Genomic DNA, 17,201 nt, shown 5'->3' on the forward strand with positions numbered 1-17,201 from the left:
ATGTGTATTATTTATACACCAGTTTACAAATCCAGATGAAACTGCTATTTTTATTTTATTTACATTTTTTTTATAGATTTTCTGTGCTGATTTTTGTTTTTGGAATTCTAAATTTGAACATGGTAAAATGTGTTAACGTCACCATACAGAATTACAATTTTCTTACTGCCTGTTTTTTATATTATTTACACTGATTTGGATCAGACAACATATACCGATCAGAGTTTTTCATTTTAATTTTGTTTAACCTTTTTTATTGAAATAAATGTAAAAATCATTTAAATTATCAGACAAAATTAAAATACATTTTGATTATGTATTTATGTAGTATTTACTAATTAAGCCTAGGTGGACTTTTTTCAAATTTTTTGTTGAATTTAAGGGAATATCTCAAAATTCCCTTAATAAAATGTGCTAATTTGAGTAGCCAAATGTTTTTGTTAAAAAGTGCACTTTTTGTGCATTATTTTTAGGCATGTTTGTTTATGACCTTTTGACCTGCAGGCGTGCACGGGAGGTGGATGCACCCTCAGTGACCCCAGCGTGGCCCACACTGAAGAGAGTTCACCGGAGGAAGTACCTGCCCCCAACATTCTGTCACTCTCCCCACATTCCCTCAATGTGTCCTGGACCCCCCCTCTCAAGCCCAACGGTGAGTGGGGTTAAAACTAGTGCCTGGCAAAGGTGAATTCATATTCCAAATGGCCGTTTAGTTAAGGGTGCTTCATGTTTAATGATGGGTTAGCACATAGAGAAGGGGACAGGAAAAAAGAGCACTTTGTGTGGCAGTGCGACTGGGAGAGTGTGGTAGAGCGAGAGAGAGCGAGACAGAGGAAAGGAGGGTGCTGCGTTTTAAGTGGATGAAAAGTGCTCCCTTTTGACTGATGCTGTGAACTGCAGCTTTAGCAGTGGCTTTCAGGGGCGCAGCAGCAGGTTCATTCACTCAGCTTGAGGACCGGATGGGGGACAACGCTACGGCCCTTGGGTTTGAGAGCAGATGCAGATTATGGAAAAGTGCTTCTAGAATTAATTTCTTTATGCATTTTAGGGAACGTTGATTACCATGTGTGTGAAAATCGATTGTATTTAGTAACTGACTAAATCATTTTTGCTTTATATAAAGAAAAGCATTAGTTTACATGGTACAAAAAATATTGAAGGATTTTTATTTATTAAATAAGTCCACATGTAGGAGTCATTTAGTAAACATTTTTTTTTTAATTGTTTTGATTTTGAAAGCCGACATTATTTATTATTAATATATTATTTAATTAATCTATTGATTAATTCATTACAATATGATTTTTGAAGTGAGGGGTGGGTTAAGGCAGTTAAAACGGTCTTAATATGTTCTGACATATTCCGACATGATCCGATATGAAAATAGTTTTCAGCTATTGTGTGCTATTGTGTTTTGAAAACGATTAATTCCACCTCTTAATCATGTGCAGATATAAACTGTAATTTTGGTCCAATAAGTAGTCCAAATAAATGAATGTATTTGTTATTACAGCGTTCAATAAGATACGATTAAGCAGGGCACAATTGATTGAGCACTATAAATTATATTGCTGTTAAATTATACATTTTACAGGAGTGTTCAAAGTCTTTCACATTTTTAAATACTGAAAAAAATAACTTAGTCTTGTCTAAATGTTAATGAGCATTAAATACAAAAAATATTAAAACATTTAAATAAAAAAATGCAATAAAAATATAGTTTAATGATATTATTTGCACGATTCAAAACAATTAATCTGCGCTGAATTAAATACACAATCTGAAAAGTATGGATGAAATCTCTTTTTACAATGATTACAGAAAATACATAGATTAGATTTTATTATTTAATGTATTATCCATCTCAAGACCTACTTATTGTATCATTATACAACTATTGCAAATTTGATTTATTTAATATTTGTGCATTTTTAGGGTTAGTTAAAGCCCAGTGTGTTTGTTTATATCTATTTCTTTGTGCATTGGGCCAAGCTGAATTGTCCTCCTTTTAACTGACCGGTCCATCTTGAGGGGTGTGTTCTGTGAGCAGCTATAAAGAGAGCAGGAGCAGTATACGGCTGTGTTTACATGTTTTACAGCACTCTTTCCCTAATGGCCGGCTTTAACAGAGGGCTTTAAACAAAATGGCCAGTTTACACCAGGGCATGTGAGGAAATCAGTGGAGCAAACAGTGTTTGGGTATTAAACGTGTCCTGGAATAAAGCATCGTGATGGAGGGGCAATTTTAGCCTTCATTGCAGAAGTACAGTGAAGGCCGCAAGTTCTTCTTGATTTTCAGCCATTAATGAAATGATTTTATTTTATATATGTGACCCTGGACCACAAAACCAGTCACATGGGTACATTTTTTGAAATTGAGATTTATACACCATCTGTTATACACATACACAATTTATACAAAGCTGAATAAATAATCTTTTCATTGGTGTATAGTTTGTTAGGATAGGACAATATTTGGCCGAGATACAACTATTTGAAAATATTGAATCTGAGGGTGCAAAAAAATCTAAACATTGAGAAAAATGCCTTTAAAGTTGTCCATTTATGTTCGCGATGATGCTGCATTCACTCAGAAAAAAAAATAAAAATTATATTTACGGTAGGAAATGTACAAAATATCTTCATGGAACATGATGTTTACTTAATATCCTAATGATTTTTGGCATAAAAGAAAAATCGATAATTTTGACCTATACAATGTATTGTTGGCTATTGCCACAAATATACCCGTGCTACTTGCGACTGGTTTTGTGATCCAGGGTCACATACGTGTTTGAATTATTGACTGTAGTTGTTATTTTTTGCACTGTTAGGACATCTATCGCATTTTTGAAATTATATAAGAGGTTTGCATGTCGAGCACAACCTGTATTCCCATGTATGCTATCGCACATATGCTAAACGTGTATTAATTTCCTCCACAAAGGTGTGATTAGCAGCTATGGTCTTTGGATGGATGGCATGCTGGTGCAGAATTCATCCCTGATGGGCTTTGAGGTCGGTGATCTGTCCCCATGGAGCCTCCACAGCTTCCGTGTGCAGGCCTGCACGGCTCAGGGCTGCGCTCTGGGGCCCCTGGTGAGAGTCCACCACATTTACATTATGTTAATTCCTCCTCTGCGTGTCAGATGGCAGCTCAACATCATAAAGGTGATCGATTCACTCTGTTCAATAAAGCACCTTCTGCTCACGCTTGACATTTGGTATAAATGCCACTCTGGGCTGGTTACTGCTTTGATGGGCTATATTTGGGCATTTTTCCAATATGTGTGCAATATTTAGTCAAATGGCCAGTTCTGCGGACACAGCAAAAGTTGGAACAAGCAGCGAGAGGTTGAGTGGCTGTGGTTTCAGGCTAAGATGTATCCGATCATTTAGTGGACAGATGGTGAGGAAAATGCCGGCTGTGAATTTTTATTTCTATTTTTTCCCCCTGTTTTTAAAATTAAAATAATACCACTTAAATGTTACATGCTTAACATATGGATTTAAAGCGAGTTTAATAAAAAAATTTTTTAGTTCTGGCAATGTGAATTGCCGCTTCAACCTACACTACAGTTTTAAAGTGTGGGGTCGGTATGATAAGTCTTTTTTTGCTCACACATTTATTTGATCAAAAATGTATTTATATATAATATAGTATAATATATTACATTTATTTGATCAATAAAAAAAAAAGACAGTAATATTGTAAAATACTATTCAAATTTAAAATAACTTTTCTATTTGAATATTTACTATGCAATTTTGTGATCAACCTTAATAAATTTATTTTTATTTAATTATTTTATATATATATTATTATTATTATTTTTTGTGAAAGTCTGCTGTCACTTTTGATCAGTTTCATGTATCCCTGCTTAATAATTTTTTTAAAATGTTTTGTTTTGCATATTTTGCTATTGTAATGTCAGTAGAAAAGCTAAATTATTTCAGACAAATTATGACTTTTTATTGAATGTAGACAAGTTATTTTTAAGTCAGTTTTAAGTAAAACTAAATGCCCTAGTTTTATGCAGTCACTTTCTCTCTTTCTGTTGCCAGGTGGAAAGCAGGACTTTAGAGATGCCTCCCGTTGGTCAGGTGACCCTGTATGTGTTCAGCGAGACGCCACATTCAGTGCGAGCCAAGTGGGATGCCCCAGCTAAGCCCAACGGCAACCTGACCTACACAGTCCTCTTCACCGGGCCAGGTAAATCAAACTTAACTGCTCCCCCTCACACCTTCACTCCTCAGAGTAAACGCAACACTGCCTCCCTGCGTGCTGCCTCTGCTCCTTATATTGACTTCTACTGTTTTCCCTTTGTTTGTTTACAAACAAAAATGTTGAAAGTTCAGCGAACCTTAGCACAGCCTGCCTACGCAGTAATGGGCTTAAATGAATTGTTGTCGGCCTCTATTTTGCTCAGGCTGACTGCCGGGTGCTATCGCAGGCCGGAAGAGGCTTTGGGAGGACACCCGCACTCATCATGCGCTCTTCTCCTCTCGTTTTTCACGAGATGAGAGCGGACAGGTTTGTTAAAAAAGCGTAATGGCACATTCAAAAGGAATCTCCCACTGTTCACCAACCTGATCTCCGCCTTAGCTTTCCTTATGCTGGTTAGAGGATAAACGCTTGTTGTAATGAGAGGGTGAGTTGCAAACACACGTTCTCTATGTAAATCTGTCAAGTTCATGAAGCAGCTAGGTTCACATTGTACTGTACGTACTAAACATGCATTCTTACTGTCTATGCCACTGCATATTGGGGCTGTTGCCTAGTGGTTAGTGCATAAGTGACGAGTTCGAATCCAGCTTGCAACATTTCCAAATCTTTTCATTAAAGTGGCAAAAGGCCATATGATATACATTACCGTTTAAATGTTTGGGTTTAGTAAGATAGTTTTTTATTTTTTTAAATAAATTAATATTTTTATTCTGCAAGGATGCATTTAATTGAGCAAAAGTGACCGTAAAGACATTTATAATGTAAAAAAAAGAAAGAAATCTATTTCAAATAACTGTTTTTTTTTGTTGTTTTTTTTACTTTCTTTTCATCAAAGAATCCATCTTGAGCACCAATCAGCATATTAGAATGATTTCTGAAAGATCATGTGACACTGAAGACAGGAGCAATGGGTGCTGAAAATTCTGATTTGTCATGACAGGAGTAAATTACCGTTTAGAATGTATGTATGTGTATATATATATATATATATATATATATACATAAACTTTTTTGATTAAGTAAATGCTGCCTTGGGGAGCATATGAGACTTCTTTTAACAACATTAGGAAATCGATCTAAACTTTTGATTGGTAGTTTATATTTAAAAGAGCAACCAAACCATTTCCATTTATTGCTCCATAGGGCTGATTTTGATCTATTTTCAAGATTCAATTTGCATTCATATACTGTCAGTATGTGAATGAATTGGGTGTAATTTTGAACCCTGTGTCCCCCATTCTTTATTTCACATATCCTTCTGGTAGGCATCCAAAACTCTGTGTATTCCTGGTCAAAGTCCAGCCAGTCTCAGATGAAAAGAGTGACCTGCACCTCTATGTGTCAGCACTTCTTTTTGTCTGCCAGGCCAATAGAATAGATTGTCTCTCTCCATTAATCAAGAGTTCATCTGTACAGTTTACAGATTCTACACATTTAATCCTGCCAACAGGCCTGCGTGTGCATATTACAGTATGTGTGTTTCACTAGTCTACCTAAATGAATACATTGACATTTTTACACAACATAATCGTCCACGATCAGCAAATTATAACCCTTAATGTGCTTGTTTGTAATAACAAAAAACAAAAGAGAAACAGAGGTTGATTCACAGACTGCCATATTACTCTGTCAGCGTCTAATTAAGCTGAGCTCACCTGATTGTTAATATTTGTGGGAGATCGCTTACAAAGCAATCAGCCGGCCACTTTGATGGACTCAGGCTTTACCGTGTATATACTTCTGCTGCTTGAATGGATAAATAAGAATCAAATTTGTCAGAGATTTGCCATTCAGCTGTTGTTGGTTATTTTTTTTCTGTGTGCAATTGACTTGTATACCGCTGAATATGTAACTTAATATATCAGCAGTTTGCTGTGGATACTCTCAATTTGCAGGTAATCTGAGGTAGTGTGCAAAATATTTTATTATTATTAGTAGCAGTAGTATTATTATATTTCCTATTGAATTAAATTTGTTTATTTCTATGATTCAGTTTCATTCAACTTAGAAAAGATCAAGACTTCTGATATGATTTTGGTGTTTTTCACTCTTTGTGTTGGGAAATTAATAGTTCCAACATGAAGGCAAGACACTTCATATGGTGGATATCTCGGTAACGTCACCGGGCAGCAGTTTTCTAGGTAGAAAATAGGCATACATGTTAAAAAATTGTATTTGCCTTATCCATTTTGATAACATATTTCAAATCATCAGGACAATCAGACATCAATGGTTACATAAAGTTTGCTTCTTACAGTCTAATCAAGCTTAAACCTGAATTTTTCAGTCATTTCAGAGATGATTGGCTGTTTTAACAGAAAGGTGGTTTTTACATTTACAGCTGCGATTTTTATCAAAATTATTTCTGTAAAATTTCTCGGCAGAAATTCTTCTCTTCATACAGTCCCTGGTCAAACATGTTACTATTTGGGGAAACCATATATTATACTTAAGTAATGTATCAGATTTCCCCTTTGATGGACACAGGCCTTACTTTGTTTACTTTGCACTGGCTACCACTTACGTCTTGCATCAAGTTCAAGACATTGATGCTTGCACATAGAACAGCCACGGGCTCTTCGCCCTCCCGTACGAGTCTACATCCCCTTCAGAAGCCTGAGGTGGGTAAGTACCTTCTCGGAGAGGCACAAAATCACTTTCCAGAACGTTTTCGTTCACTGTTCCTTGCTGGTGGAACGATCTTCCCAACCCTATCCGGAATAATAATTTCAGTATTCCTTATCTCTCCCTCTTCTAGCTTGAACTATTCTAAACTATGTCTGTTTTTTGTAAGTTTGTAAGTCGCTTTGGATAAAAGGGTCTGCTAAATGAACAGGTTAATAAATGTCAATGCACTTCTGTTGCTCATATAAATAAGTTACCATTGCCATTCAGCCGTTGTTTTCTTCCGTTGTGTCATTGAGTAGTATACTGCTGACTCTGAAACTTAATATACCAGCAGTTTGCTATGGATCCTCAGCTTGCAGGCCAATCTGAGGTAGTGTGCAGCCCAGCAAACGCCAACCAGACTTAAAAGTAGCAATCTGACAAGCAGGACGAGCAGCTTACGGACTCAAGATTGTAATCTCCTAGTACAAGCAGATGGAAGTGACCTCTCACAAAGGCAGCCACGTCCCCCCTCTCATAGAGCAAGAGCTTTGAAGTATTCTTCTGAGCAGAGAGAGCAAGATTATGATGTGCAGGGGGATTGATTTGAGAGAGTGAGATCACCGCCAGTGGACTCTTCCAACCAAACTCCTGTTTTCCCTTTGCTGTGCCACGCAATTCGTGCGCATTTGTTGTTGTTGTTTTTACAATGCTACCTCTGATGGAGATGATAGCTTACGCTGAGTGTGAAGTAGTATTTTTATGCTTTTTCTTGGCTTCTTTGATTATATCATTGGCTCCAGAGGGTTCAGCACTGTTTATTTTTGTATTATTGTGGAGTGTGCAATTCGAGAGGGAGGGATTGTTCACACCAAGCTAGCAGGGTCAGATCCACAGGCGTCTCTCTCTCTCTGTCTTTTGTGCCAGGAGAGAAAGAGTTTAAGCGATTTCTCCCAGTGGATTGCTGGAGAATTTATCGGCGGGTGGCTGGCTATCACAGATTAAGGGAAATGTCGATCAGTAATGACCCCTCTACATGTTAGTATTGCAGTAAAGCCAAGCTTTTATGTCAAAAAAATCGGAGTGGGGGCTATTACACATGACAGGGGTGATCAAGGGACTGTGGACCGAGGCTAGCATTATTAAATATTGACTACTCCTGTGATTTATGTAGAGCTTCAGGGAAAAAGTGACTTTTTAACCGTTATATATTCTTTAGTCTCCAAACCCTACCATTTATCTCTTCGTGGAAATAAAGTGTGTGTTGGCTGCATATTTCTTACTCCCAGTTGAGAAAGGGGGAAAAAACTCGTAAAAAATGAGACTGATGCTGTTGCGGCAATTCGTTTTATAAACCGCCAAAAGCAGAATAGGTAAATTGGAAGCAATTATAAGATTTGACTAAATAAAGGCTGAGCTAGTTGTAGATGACAGAGAATGATTCTTTGAGGGCATAGAGCTCAGATAAATTCATTTTGCTTGTTTATTTTTGCTTAAACAAGTAATTTTTACAAGTTCTGGGTGTGTTTTTCTTCTTCTTTCATTTGCACAGTAATTTAAAATGTCAGCTAAAGACTGAAGCAATGGAGGAGAGATACATTTGTGGCTTCCAGTCATTGGGGTACTTCATGCCTATTGATTTCTTTATGATGCTGCATTTAGAAGCCTTTAGATGGGGAAAGGGTGGAGGTTATGGACTTACACACACGCCTCACTTCTTCCTCTTCCCGTGAAGGTAGAAGTCTATCTGGTCCAGAGGAGAGGTGAGAACTTGGGGGAATTAATTCCCTTTTAATTTGCAAGCAGGGCCGTATATCCTGAGGTCGATTGCATTACAGTAAGTGGTGGTGGCTGGGGACTTGGAGGCTTGGCTCTTGACCTCTTGGTTAATGTGCACACATGCATTGGTCTGACTGAACACATTACAGCCAATGGGTGGGAGTGTTGAAGAGATGTTTAAATTTCTGTAATGGTAATTCTTAGGGATGCACCGATCCACATTTTTTCACTTCCGATCCGATCCCGATACCTGAATTTGGATATCGGCCGATACCGATACTATTCCGATACCAGAGCTGTGTTTGCTTTAATATTATTATTATCATTATTGTTTATTTTATATGATGCTGAAATAAACTCCTCTCAACAGGCAAGTATGATATGTAGGCCTACATATTTATGCATGTTTGGTAAGTATAAGGTCAGAAAAGGAAGTCAGAAAAACAGTAAATCCTGTTAACAGGAAAAATCCCATTCTGAAAACAAATATGCAACTGTAGGTCATGTCAATATTTATTACATTCCCAAAATGTCAAATACTTGAGTCTTGAAATATAAGAAAAGTGCAAGTGTAAACATCTTACATACACACACACACACACTATCTAAAGGGTGATCCTCGCTCCGATGCTGTAACTCTCTCGATGAATGCTCGATCAACATCAGCCATGTGCAAACAGACAAGCGGATTTCGCCTCAGACGCGCGTCATTTTCGCCTCAGACGCGCGTCAATTTCGCTTCAAACTTTTGCTTTTTACGAGCGTCAATTTCGCACTGGACGCGCGAATGGATTCAAAATATTCAAGCGTCCAACTAGACGCGGCAGACGCGAATTTGACGCGCTATTCGCGTTTGGTGTGAACGCACAGTAACGTGGTGCTTTTTTAAATGTTTGATTGCATTCGTTGTGTTGTACGACGCGAGGGAGCTTCAACGAGCTCTGAATTACGGCTTTGCAAACATTGCATTTTGCTGTCTTGCTCTGCGGTGTTTCCAGTGTGAAGAATTTCCACACAGCGGCCGCAAACTGCGGAATGGATTTCCTGAGCGGTGGCGTGTCTCATAACTCTGTGTCTCATTGAGCCGCGCCTCCGTTCAGGAAATCCATTCCGCAGTTTGCAGCCAGCTAGCAGACTAGCCGGCGGGAATCACTTTTGGAGTCATTTCAGCAGACAACATTAAAGCGCAGACATGACTCAAGGATATCGGATATCTCCGCAGGTTGGATCGGGAAAATCCGATACGTGAATTACGCTGGTATCGGTCCCGATACCGATACTGGATCGGATCGGCCCCATCCCTAGTAATTCTGTAATGGTAGGTTGAAATTGTGGTGCCTTTTTTAGCATGTACTATTGTTAAAGTTGAGATGTAATGGCAGGAGCAACCTATTTTCTTCCGAATTGTGACGTACAAGTGAAACGGCTTATTGAAGAAAAAAAAGTGAGACAGGGGCTTGATTCTGTTCATCGGTTGCTGATTGGATGTAGACAGATTGAAATCTTAAAGTATGATATTTTTATTTAAACCCTAACCCTAAAAACATGCATTTAGAAAGAAGACTGGGTGGATTTCCATTTAATTTCCTTCATTCTACCATGTGAAATGTGTAATTTGCCAATGATGTCACCAAACATAAATGCAAAAACAATGACTCTTTTTAAACGGTTTACCCACACCCCATTTGCTATTCGCCAAACAAGTAGATAGGACCACCCCAAACTCATGCCATTGGTTCAGCCAGTGTTGCTGTTGTCAGGCTGACTGGAATGGTCAAACAAAGCAATGTTTCGCTTCAGAGAGATAGTGTTTATACTAGGTATGTACAGGTAAATCTATACTAGGTCCAGGGAAATCAACTAGCATTTGACTTATATAGTTGTCTCTGCAGATTAAGTAGAATAAGCGAAAGATTTTTAAAGAAAAGTTACACACTTTACCTTTAAGATGTGTGTGTGTGTGTGTGTGTGTGTGTGTGTGTGTGTGTGACTCGTAGTCTTATTTGGGTTGTGAATTTGAAAGGGCAAACACATTTCTCTTGGGGAAATTTTAGAATCCTTTCATTGCGTTTTATTTCGATAATGCTTATTACGGCTAAGTATGTGGGCATCTCGGTTATTTTTAATGGATTTTCTTTGTTTCCTATTTTTAATACAGCTCTTTATAAGGCTTTTACCAGATTGACAATATGCTCACTCACAGGTTTTTTTTCTGCCATTATTTATAAAATTGTATTTCTATTTTTGCCGCTATTTTTTTTTTTTTTTTTTTTTTTCTCTGTGGATCCGGCTTCCTGTGTGTTGAATCAATGTCTGAGCTGGCAGAGCAATCAATCCCCATTTCTGGATTAAGACCCAGACAGCCAAAGCCTGGGCTTCCCTGTGTCAGCAGGGCACTGCGGTTCACACACACACACGCGCACACACACACACACACACACACACACACACAAAGTGCAGACTGTCCAGCATCCTCTCAGTCTAAAAAGGGTCAGTGTGCTTAAAAGGTTTTTTTTATATATATTTTTTTTATATTAACAATCCTCTAATTTATAACATAAGTTTGATCTGTGAACCAAAATACCCATGTATCATGTTGACACCTCGCTGTCAATGATCCAAGAAAATTGAATCTGTATTTAGGAGCTTATTGGCAAAGTGATCATCATCCAAGTTCCTGAAGTTGTCCACAGGTCAGCGTGGCTCTGATCCTTTGATGGGGCTTTGTGGATGTTAAATTGTGTCTCTGTGTGTTCCAGGTCAGAACTTCAGCAGTTTCGAAACACCAGAGACAGAGACGAGAGAGCTGCTCAGCACTGGTAAAGAAGGCCAGTGGGTTTCCATAGGAGGACTTCTGCCGTATTCTAATTACACTGTGCTGGTGAAGGCCTGCAACAGTCAGGGCTGTGTAGAGAGCTCTCCCACCAGCGTCTCTCTCCCACCAGGAGGTCAGTACCAAACACAGCTTTCTGTAATAGAACAACATTTACATTTGTTATACACAGACTAGGTGAATTGACACGTGCCACACGTTGATAATATGTACCCTTAATTTAAAGTTTGGAACTTTGCTTATCCACAGAGAATTGTTATTGTAGAAACCACTGGTTCCAAACACAAAATCTAAGAAATTTCTTTTTTGACATGTTATTCATTTATTTTTTTATTCAAATTTTATTGAATTTTATCTTGCAGATACTTTTATCCAAAGTTACTTGTATTACTAATATTCAAAGTATAAATTTCGTCAGGAACATTTTGTTTGTTTATTTATTTAATGATTTATTTAACAGATAATTTTTGTTATCAGAAAACCTATTTTTGTTTGATTATTTTATTTATTTGGGGTGGAAGGGGGGCTTGCTTTATAGAATAATAATAGTAGAGTCTGACACGATGAAAAATACCTAGGAAGAGAAAGCGGAAGTGGGATCAGGACATGTTGCAGACCAGACTGGAAACTGTCTCACTTGTAAGAGCATCACGGCTCAGCATATCTGTAGCATACAGAATGTGCCATATATGTGGCAAGTGTTGCACCTTGTCTCTTTTCTTTTTTTTTTATAGGAAAAAAAAGAAAAAGAAATTATTAGATAATGAAATATGAAATAGGAGTCGGTTGGAAGTTATGGAATCTAAATGATCCTCAGAAATCTCATAAACTCCACTGGCTGAAACGTCAACATCTGCCAGAAAGCTGACAAGAAAATGATTAGTGCAGTTAGTTGTAAATCAATATGCGGTAACTCGCTGGGATTTTGTACACAAACCAAAATGATGCAATCAGCTGATATTGAATTTTTCCTTATAAAACATATCTTCATCAGTAAAATGTGTATTTTCGCATATGCAGTTTTGAAGGCATAGAGCATAAAAACACTATGTTTCCATTATATTGTCATGTTCTTCATTAACAGACAGTCTGTAAACTTCAGCCCTGGTTCATGTTTGACGCAGAGCTACATGCTCTCTGCACTAATGTTTAATCACATGCCTCCACACAGGCAGAGAGCGAGCCGTTTGATCAGGCTGAATCTACTGGGCCCCGTAACGCGGCTTTGTACGGGGCCGGCAGGGAGACATTGGACATCTGCTGGCTGACAGAGAACAATGCCCGCTGCTGGTGATCTAAAGACATGTCATTTCCTGTCTATGGCAATGGCAGATAAGAGCGTATGCACACAAGAGTAGCCACTATAAGTTTATTGCCACACTAAGGAGCCACACTTTCCCACTGTTAAATTGTTGTTGATTTTAATTATGACTCTTATGGCTCCAGAATGTTCTTTTTTACGACCTTCTCAGGCAAATGAAAGGTAACAACTCATTGGTTAAATAGGCCTTGGTCCATCCTTCCTTTTACTTAATGATGTGAGAACTTATTAAGCTGATTTATACAGAGAATGGCTGTTGGGAGGCATGTGACACGCACTGGGTTATATGTGTTTAAGGGAAAGGTAAATTACCATGGAGGAGATAAAAAAAGACAATTTAGTGATTTCTGCCTTCCCAACCCCCATTGTGTTCAGTGGGAAGGAATGGTTAGAAAAGAGGGGGTCAATGGACACGTGTTTCTTCAGATGAGAGTGCATATTCAGTGCAAACAGTACAGCGTTATGATTCATGTTTGATATTTTTTCACTTTCTTGTTTCTCTCCCTCTTACTCCTTTACACTCTTACCCCATGTGATAACTAGGCGCAAAGTGATAAAGTTTTCATCCTACTGACTATTTTCCCCTATAAAATAAATGTTAAAAATAATTAAATTAATAATTTTATAATAATGAATAGCTTCCTGAATTCTATCTCAGATCTTTCCCTCGTTACCCTACCACTCTCATGCCTGTTTTAGCTGAGGGATCATCGGACAATCACTGTTATATTATTATATTATATTATATTATATTATATTATATTATATTATATTATATTATATTATATTATATTATATTATATTATATTATATTATTATTTTAAGCTTCCTGAATTTCAGTTAAAGCTCTTGCTACTCCACCACTCCTATACCTGTTTTAGCTGAGGGATCGTCGGACATTAACTTGTATCTCGTTTGTCTCGTATGTAAAAGTAATGTGACCCTTATGTTTTGGCCAGACAGCTGCAAATTCCCTAGCCAGGACCCTTGAATCCACAGGAACACACACACACATACACACACACACACACACACACACACACACACACACACACACACACACACACACACATTTCCTGATCAAAAAGACTGGCTAGAAATGCCTTTCGGCCTGATAACCTGCTTTGCTTAAACGTTCTATGACAATTATTATTCTGTCTGTACCTGAAAGGAGAATCATTTTCCTGTAGGGAAAAGAAAATGAAGTTGCTCGGACACGTTTCATGAACAAACATCAGCGTTTGAAACCCTAGAGCTCTGCCATTGTCTCATCTCTCACGGAGGTGAACGGAGCACTCATTCCCAGAGGAGTGCGTATGGATTGAGGATTGATTCGGTGGAATGGGACATGGCCTTGCATGTTCTCAGATGATGAAGCTGACCTGTAAACGCCACTCCATGTTAATGCCCAGCCTTTAAATACAGACCAATCGCTCTCAGACGGCCCCGTTAAAAAAATGTCAGCACACCCAAGTTAAAGTTCTGCGAAATTGTTCAAGTTCAACACAAAGACATAAGTATAAATTTTAAATACCACACTTTTCCCTCCACTTCTTTCAGTAGATCTTTTGGTTTGTCTGAGCTGAACTGAAGCCTTGTCTCAAACTGTCCTTGTTATATCAAAGAACAGACGGAGTAGAAGGCTTAGGATACAGACGAAACATAAAAGTGCATAGTTTAAAATGATTAGTGACACTTTTGATATACCTGAGGAAGGAGGGAGGTGAAACAAAGGAAGCTTCATGCCGACTGTTTGATGAAATAAGGCTGTGAGGAATTAACTCTTTTGTCAATAGGTGTCTTACTCTCGTTAGAAGAGAAGCACTGTCTCTCTCTTTTCTCTCTATACAAACTTTAGGGAAGAAATCAAATGCTTTGAACATATTGTTTATTCCTCAGTGTGCAGAACATACAGGTTAACGCCTGTATTTTTTGGTACAGTAGTCGAGGGCATACGCAAGCATACACTGTATGAAACCTTTTTTTCCAAGAATTTTTTCTGTGCCCACGTAGAAATGAGTAACGATACGTAACCATGGCAGTTGGAACAACATCTCCAGCTTTGATCTGCCACTGTTGTGCTTTTTGTTTATTTATACACTTATTTACCGTGCTAAATTTTAATGATCACTTTAATTTCATATGAAAATTTCCCATATTGCCACTGCTGAGACATTCAGATACAAAGAACAAAGACTCAATGAACACAGTGCCACTTTTTACTCTAAAATGCAGCGCAACGGACTATATACTTCTTTAATTCACAGCCTTTGATTTGAAAATCGCAATTTAAAGTTGATAACCTTATTGTGCCATTGTTTTTCATAGACTAGTCCTACGCCATGCCATCAAGGACAGATAGGCCTTTTGTATTATAACATCTTGCCCTATAATAACATATCTGAATCTACAGAAAGCCTTTTTTAATGCAGAAGTATGCTTCTTACATATATCATGTTATGAGGTAGAACATTACAAATATGACTTTTGTCTCCTTTTAATCGAATATTTTTGTGCAGTTGGTGGTCTCTTGATAAATTCAGTCATCATCGGTGCTCTTTTAGACTATGTGTGTGTGTGTTGGGTTTCAGGTCCAAACTATGTAAAGTAGTATTGGCATCTCTGAGCTGCGGCAATCTGTAGGGACATGGTCCAGACCTGTCCATATGCTCATCATCATCATTATGTTTATGACTGGTTGGCTGGGGTTTGCACTGTTTATTCCTGCCCAAAAGCCATAGCAGCAAAGGCAGATGGAGGAAAAGAGTGAAATGGCTTTCATCCCCAAGTCCATCTAGCAAAGCCCTATCCACTCTTCTCAGAGCAGCAGCATCCCTCTGTCGAGCTTTTTCTTGCCTAATACTAGCACATGGACATTATGAAAATTGCAGCTTGGCAGTAAAACAAATTTTGGACCACTGATTTGAGTGATGATCTGACCCCCGCTGAGCACGAGCCACGTCCCCGCTCTCACATGCAAGCCTATGTAGGGTTTGGTTCAGACATCCGCATCGTCTCTACCTTCTCCATTCAATCAGGCTGTCACCCTGTCCTCCTAAATGACGCATGGGTACGTCAAGCTTTTGAAAGTCCCACAACAGCTTGGCATATCCATACTCTTTATTGACATAATTGGCAGTTCCATCGCTCATCAATCAAAGTATTAACATCTTTTTTTTCTTGCTTTAATGTCAATGAGTTGATCTCATTTAGTTCGTTCTCTGTACACCAGAGACCACGGAACCAGGAATTTAGTCTCACCCTCATAACCCCTTTGTTTGTTTGTTTGTTTTAGCTTTGGCCATTGCGGGCGTATTCAATTCTAATTTGTATTCTATCAAGGCGATTCTATTTCAGTGTGGCCAAAATGACTTAAGTAATCAACAGTTATTGAGTTCTTGTTGCTGGACAAGAGGAGGGTTGATTGAGAATGAGACTTCACTTAGGGAAAGGACTTCACTTGAAGCATTGGAGTGCTGTATTATTGAGGCTGATTCTGACTAGATTGCTCCTCAGAATAGATGATTTTTGCCTGGAGTCCTCCCTAAGCACTGAGACAAGACCCAGAATCAAGTTGTTTTCTTTTGTGATGGCTGAGATGTTTTCATGTGCTTCCAGGCAATTTTGTAATATAGTCTCAATGACTTGTGGATAATAGAAGACATTTGCAAATCATGCTATGTTGAAATGCAGTTACACTTTGGTCAAAAATTATTTATTATTATACATTTATTTGTATCATTTTTGTATTTTATTTGTTTATTTTAAATTATATTATATTATATTATATTATATTATATTATATTATATTATATTATATTATATTATATTATATTATTAAATTACATTTGACCGACATTTTTTCAATCAAGGGTTTCGTCAAATATAGAAAAATATGGTATTAATTCTTGATGTAAAGTATTAATATTGTGAAACTCACAGATGTTATTTGAATATGTGTGTATGGGGATATGTGTGTAAGTGCCCTGACCACAGAGATTGTGTTGAGGACGGATGACTCTCGCAGTAAATAGAAGCCGCAGTATTATCCGCAGGGTTGATGGTGCGTTGGGCTAGAAGCGAGGCGAGGAGGCTCAGAAGGGGCCAGGAAGTCCTTGTAAATCAGAGGCGCAGAGAGCTGACCGCACCATTAGACAAGTGCCATTCACATTCTCCGCCCGTCTCTTGACTCTCTCTCTTTAAAAACAGAGGAATTCTCTATCCACTCTCTTTGTCTGTCTCTCTCTCTCTCTCTCTCTCTCTCTCTCTCTCTCTCTCTCTCTCTCTCTCTCTCTCTCTCTTCAATCTGTGATATGCACAGATTAAAGACTGACCATTGGCAGAATATGAAATATTTTAAGCAAAAAAGGAATGCACTGTATATACTATCTGAAAAGAATGTATATAAATTTCAGATTTAAAAAATATATATT

The 17,201-nt window shown here is 38.0% G+C and overlaps 1 protein-coding gene across 1 annotated transcript in view; it reads left to right on the forward strand.

Moving 5' to 3' along the window:
* Nucleotides 1–17,201, forward strand: part of ush2a (Usher syndrome 2A (autosomal recessive, mild)) — a 209,485-nt gene that overhangs the window by 91,416 nt on the left and 100,868 nt on the right. The window contains exons 35-38 of the mRNA XM_082142594.1: nt 505–652; nt 2,948–3,099; nt 4,066–4,213; nt 11,374–11,562. Coding sequence (XP_081998720.1) covers nt 505–652; nt 2,948–3,099; nt 4,066–4,213; nt 11,374–11,562 — 637 coding nt within the window. The remainder of the gene's footprint in view (nt 1–504; nt 653–2,947; nt 3,100–4,065; nt 4,214–11,373; nt 11,563–17,201) is intronic.

The sequence above is a fragment of the Leuciscus leuciscus genome, assembly GCF_965113295.1.
Source record: "Leuciscus leuciscus genome assembly, chromosome: 17".
In the NCBI taxonomy this organism is placed as follows: domain Eukaryota; kingdom Metazoa; phylum Chordata; class Actinopteri; order Cypriniformes; family Leuciscidae; genus Leuciscus; species Leuciscus leuciscus.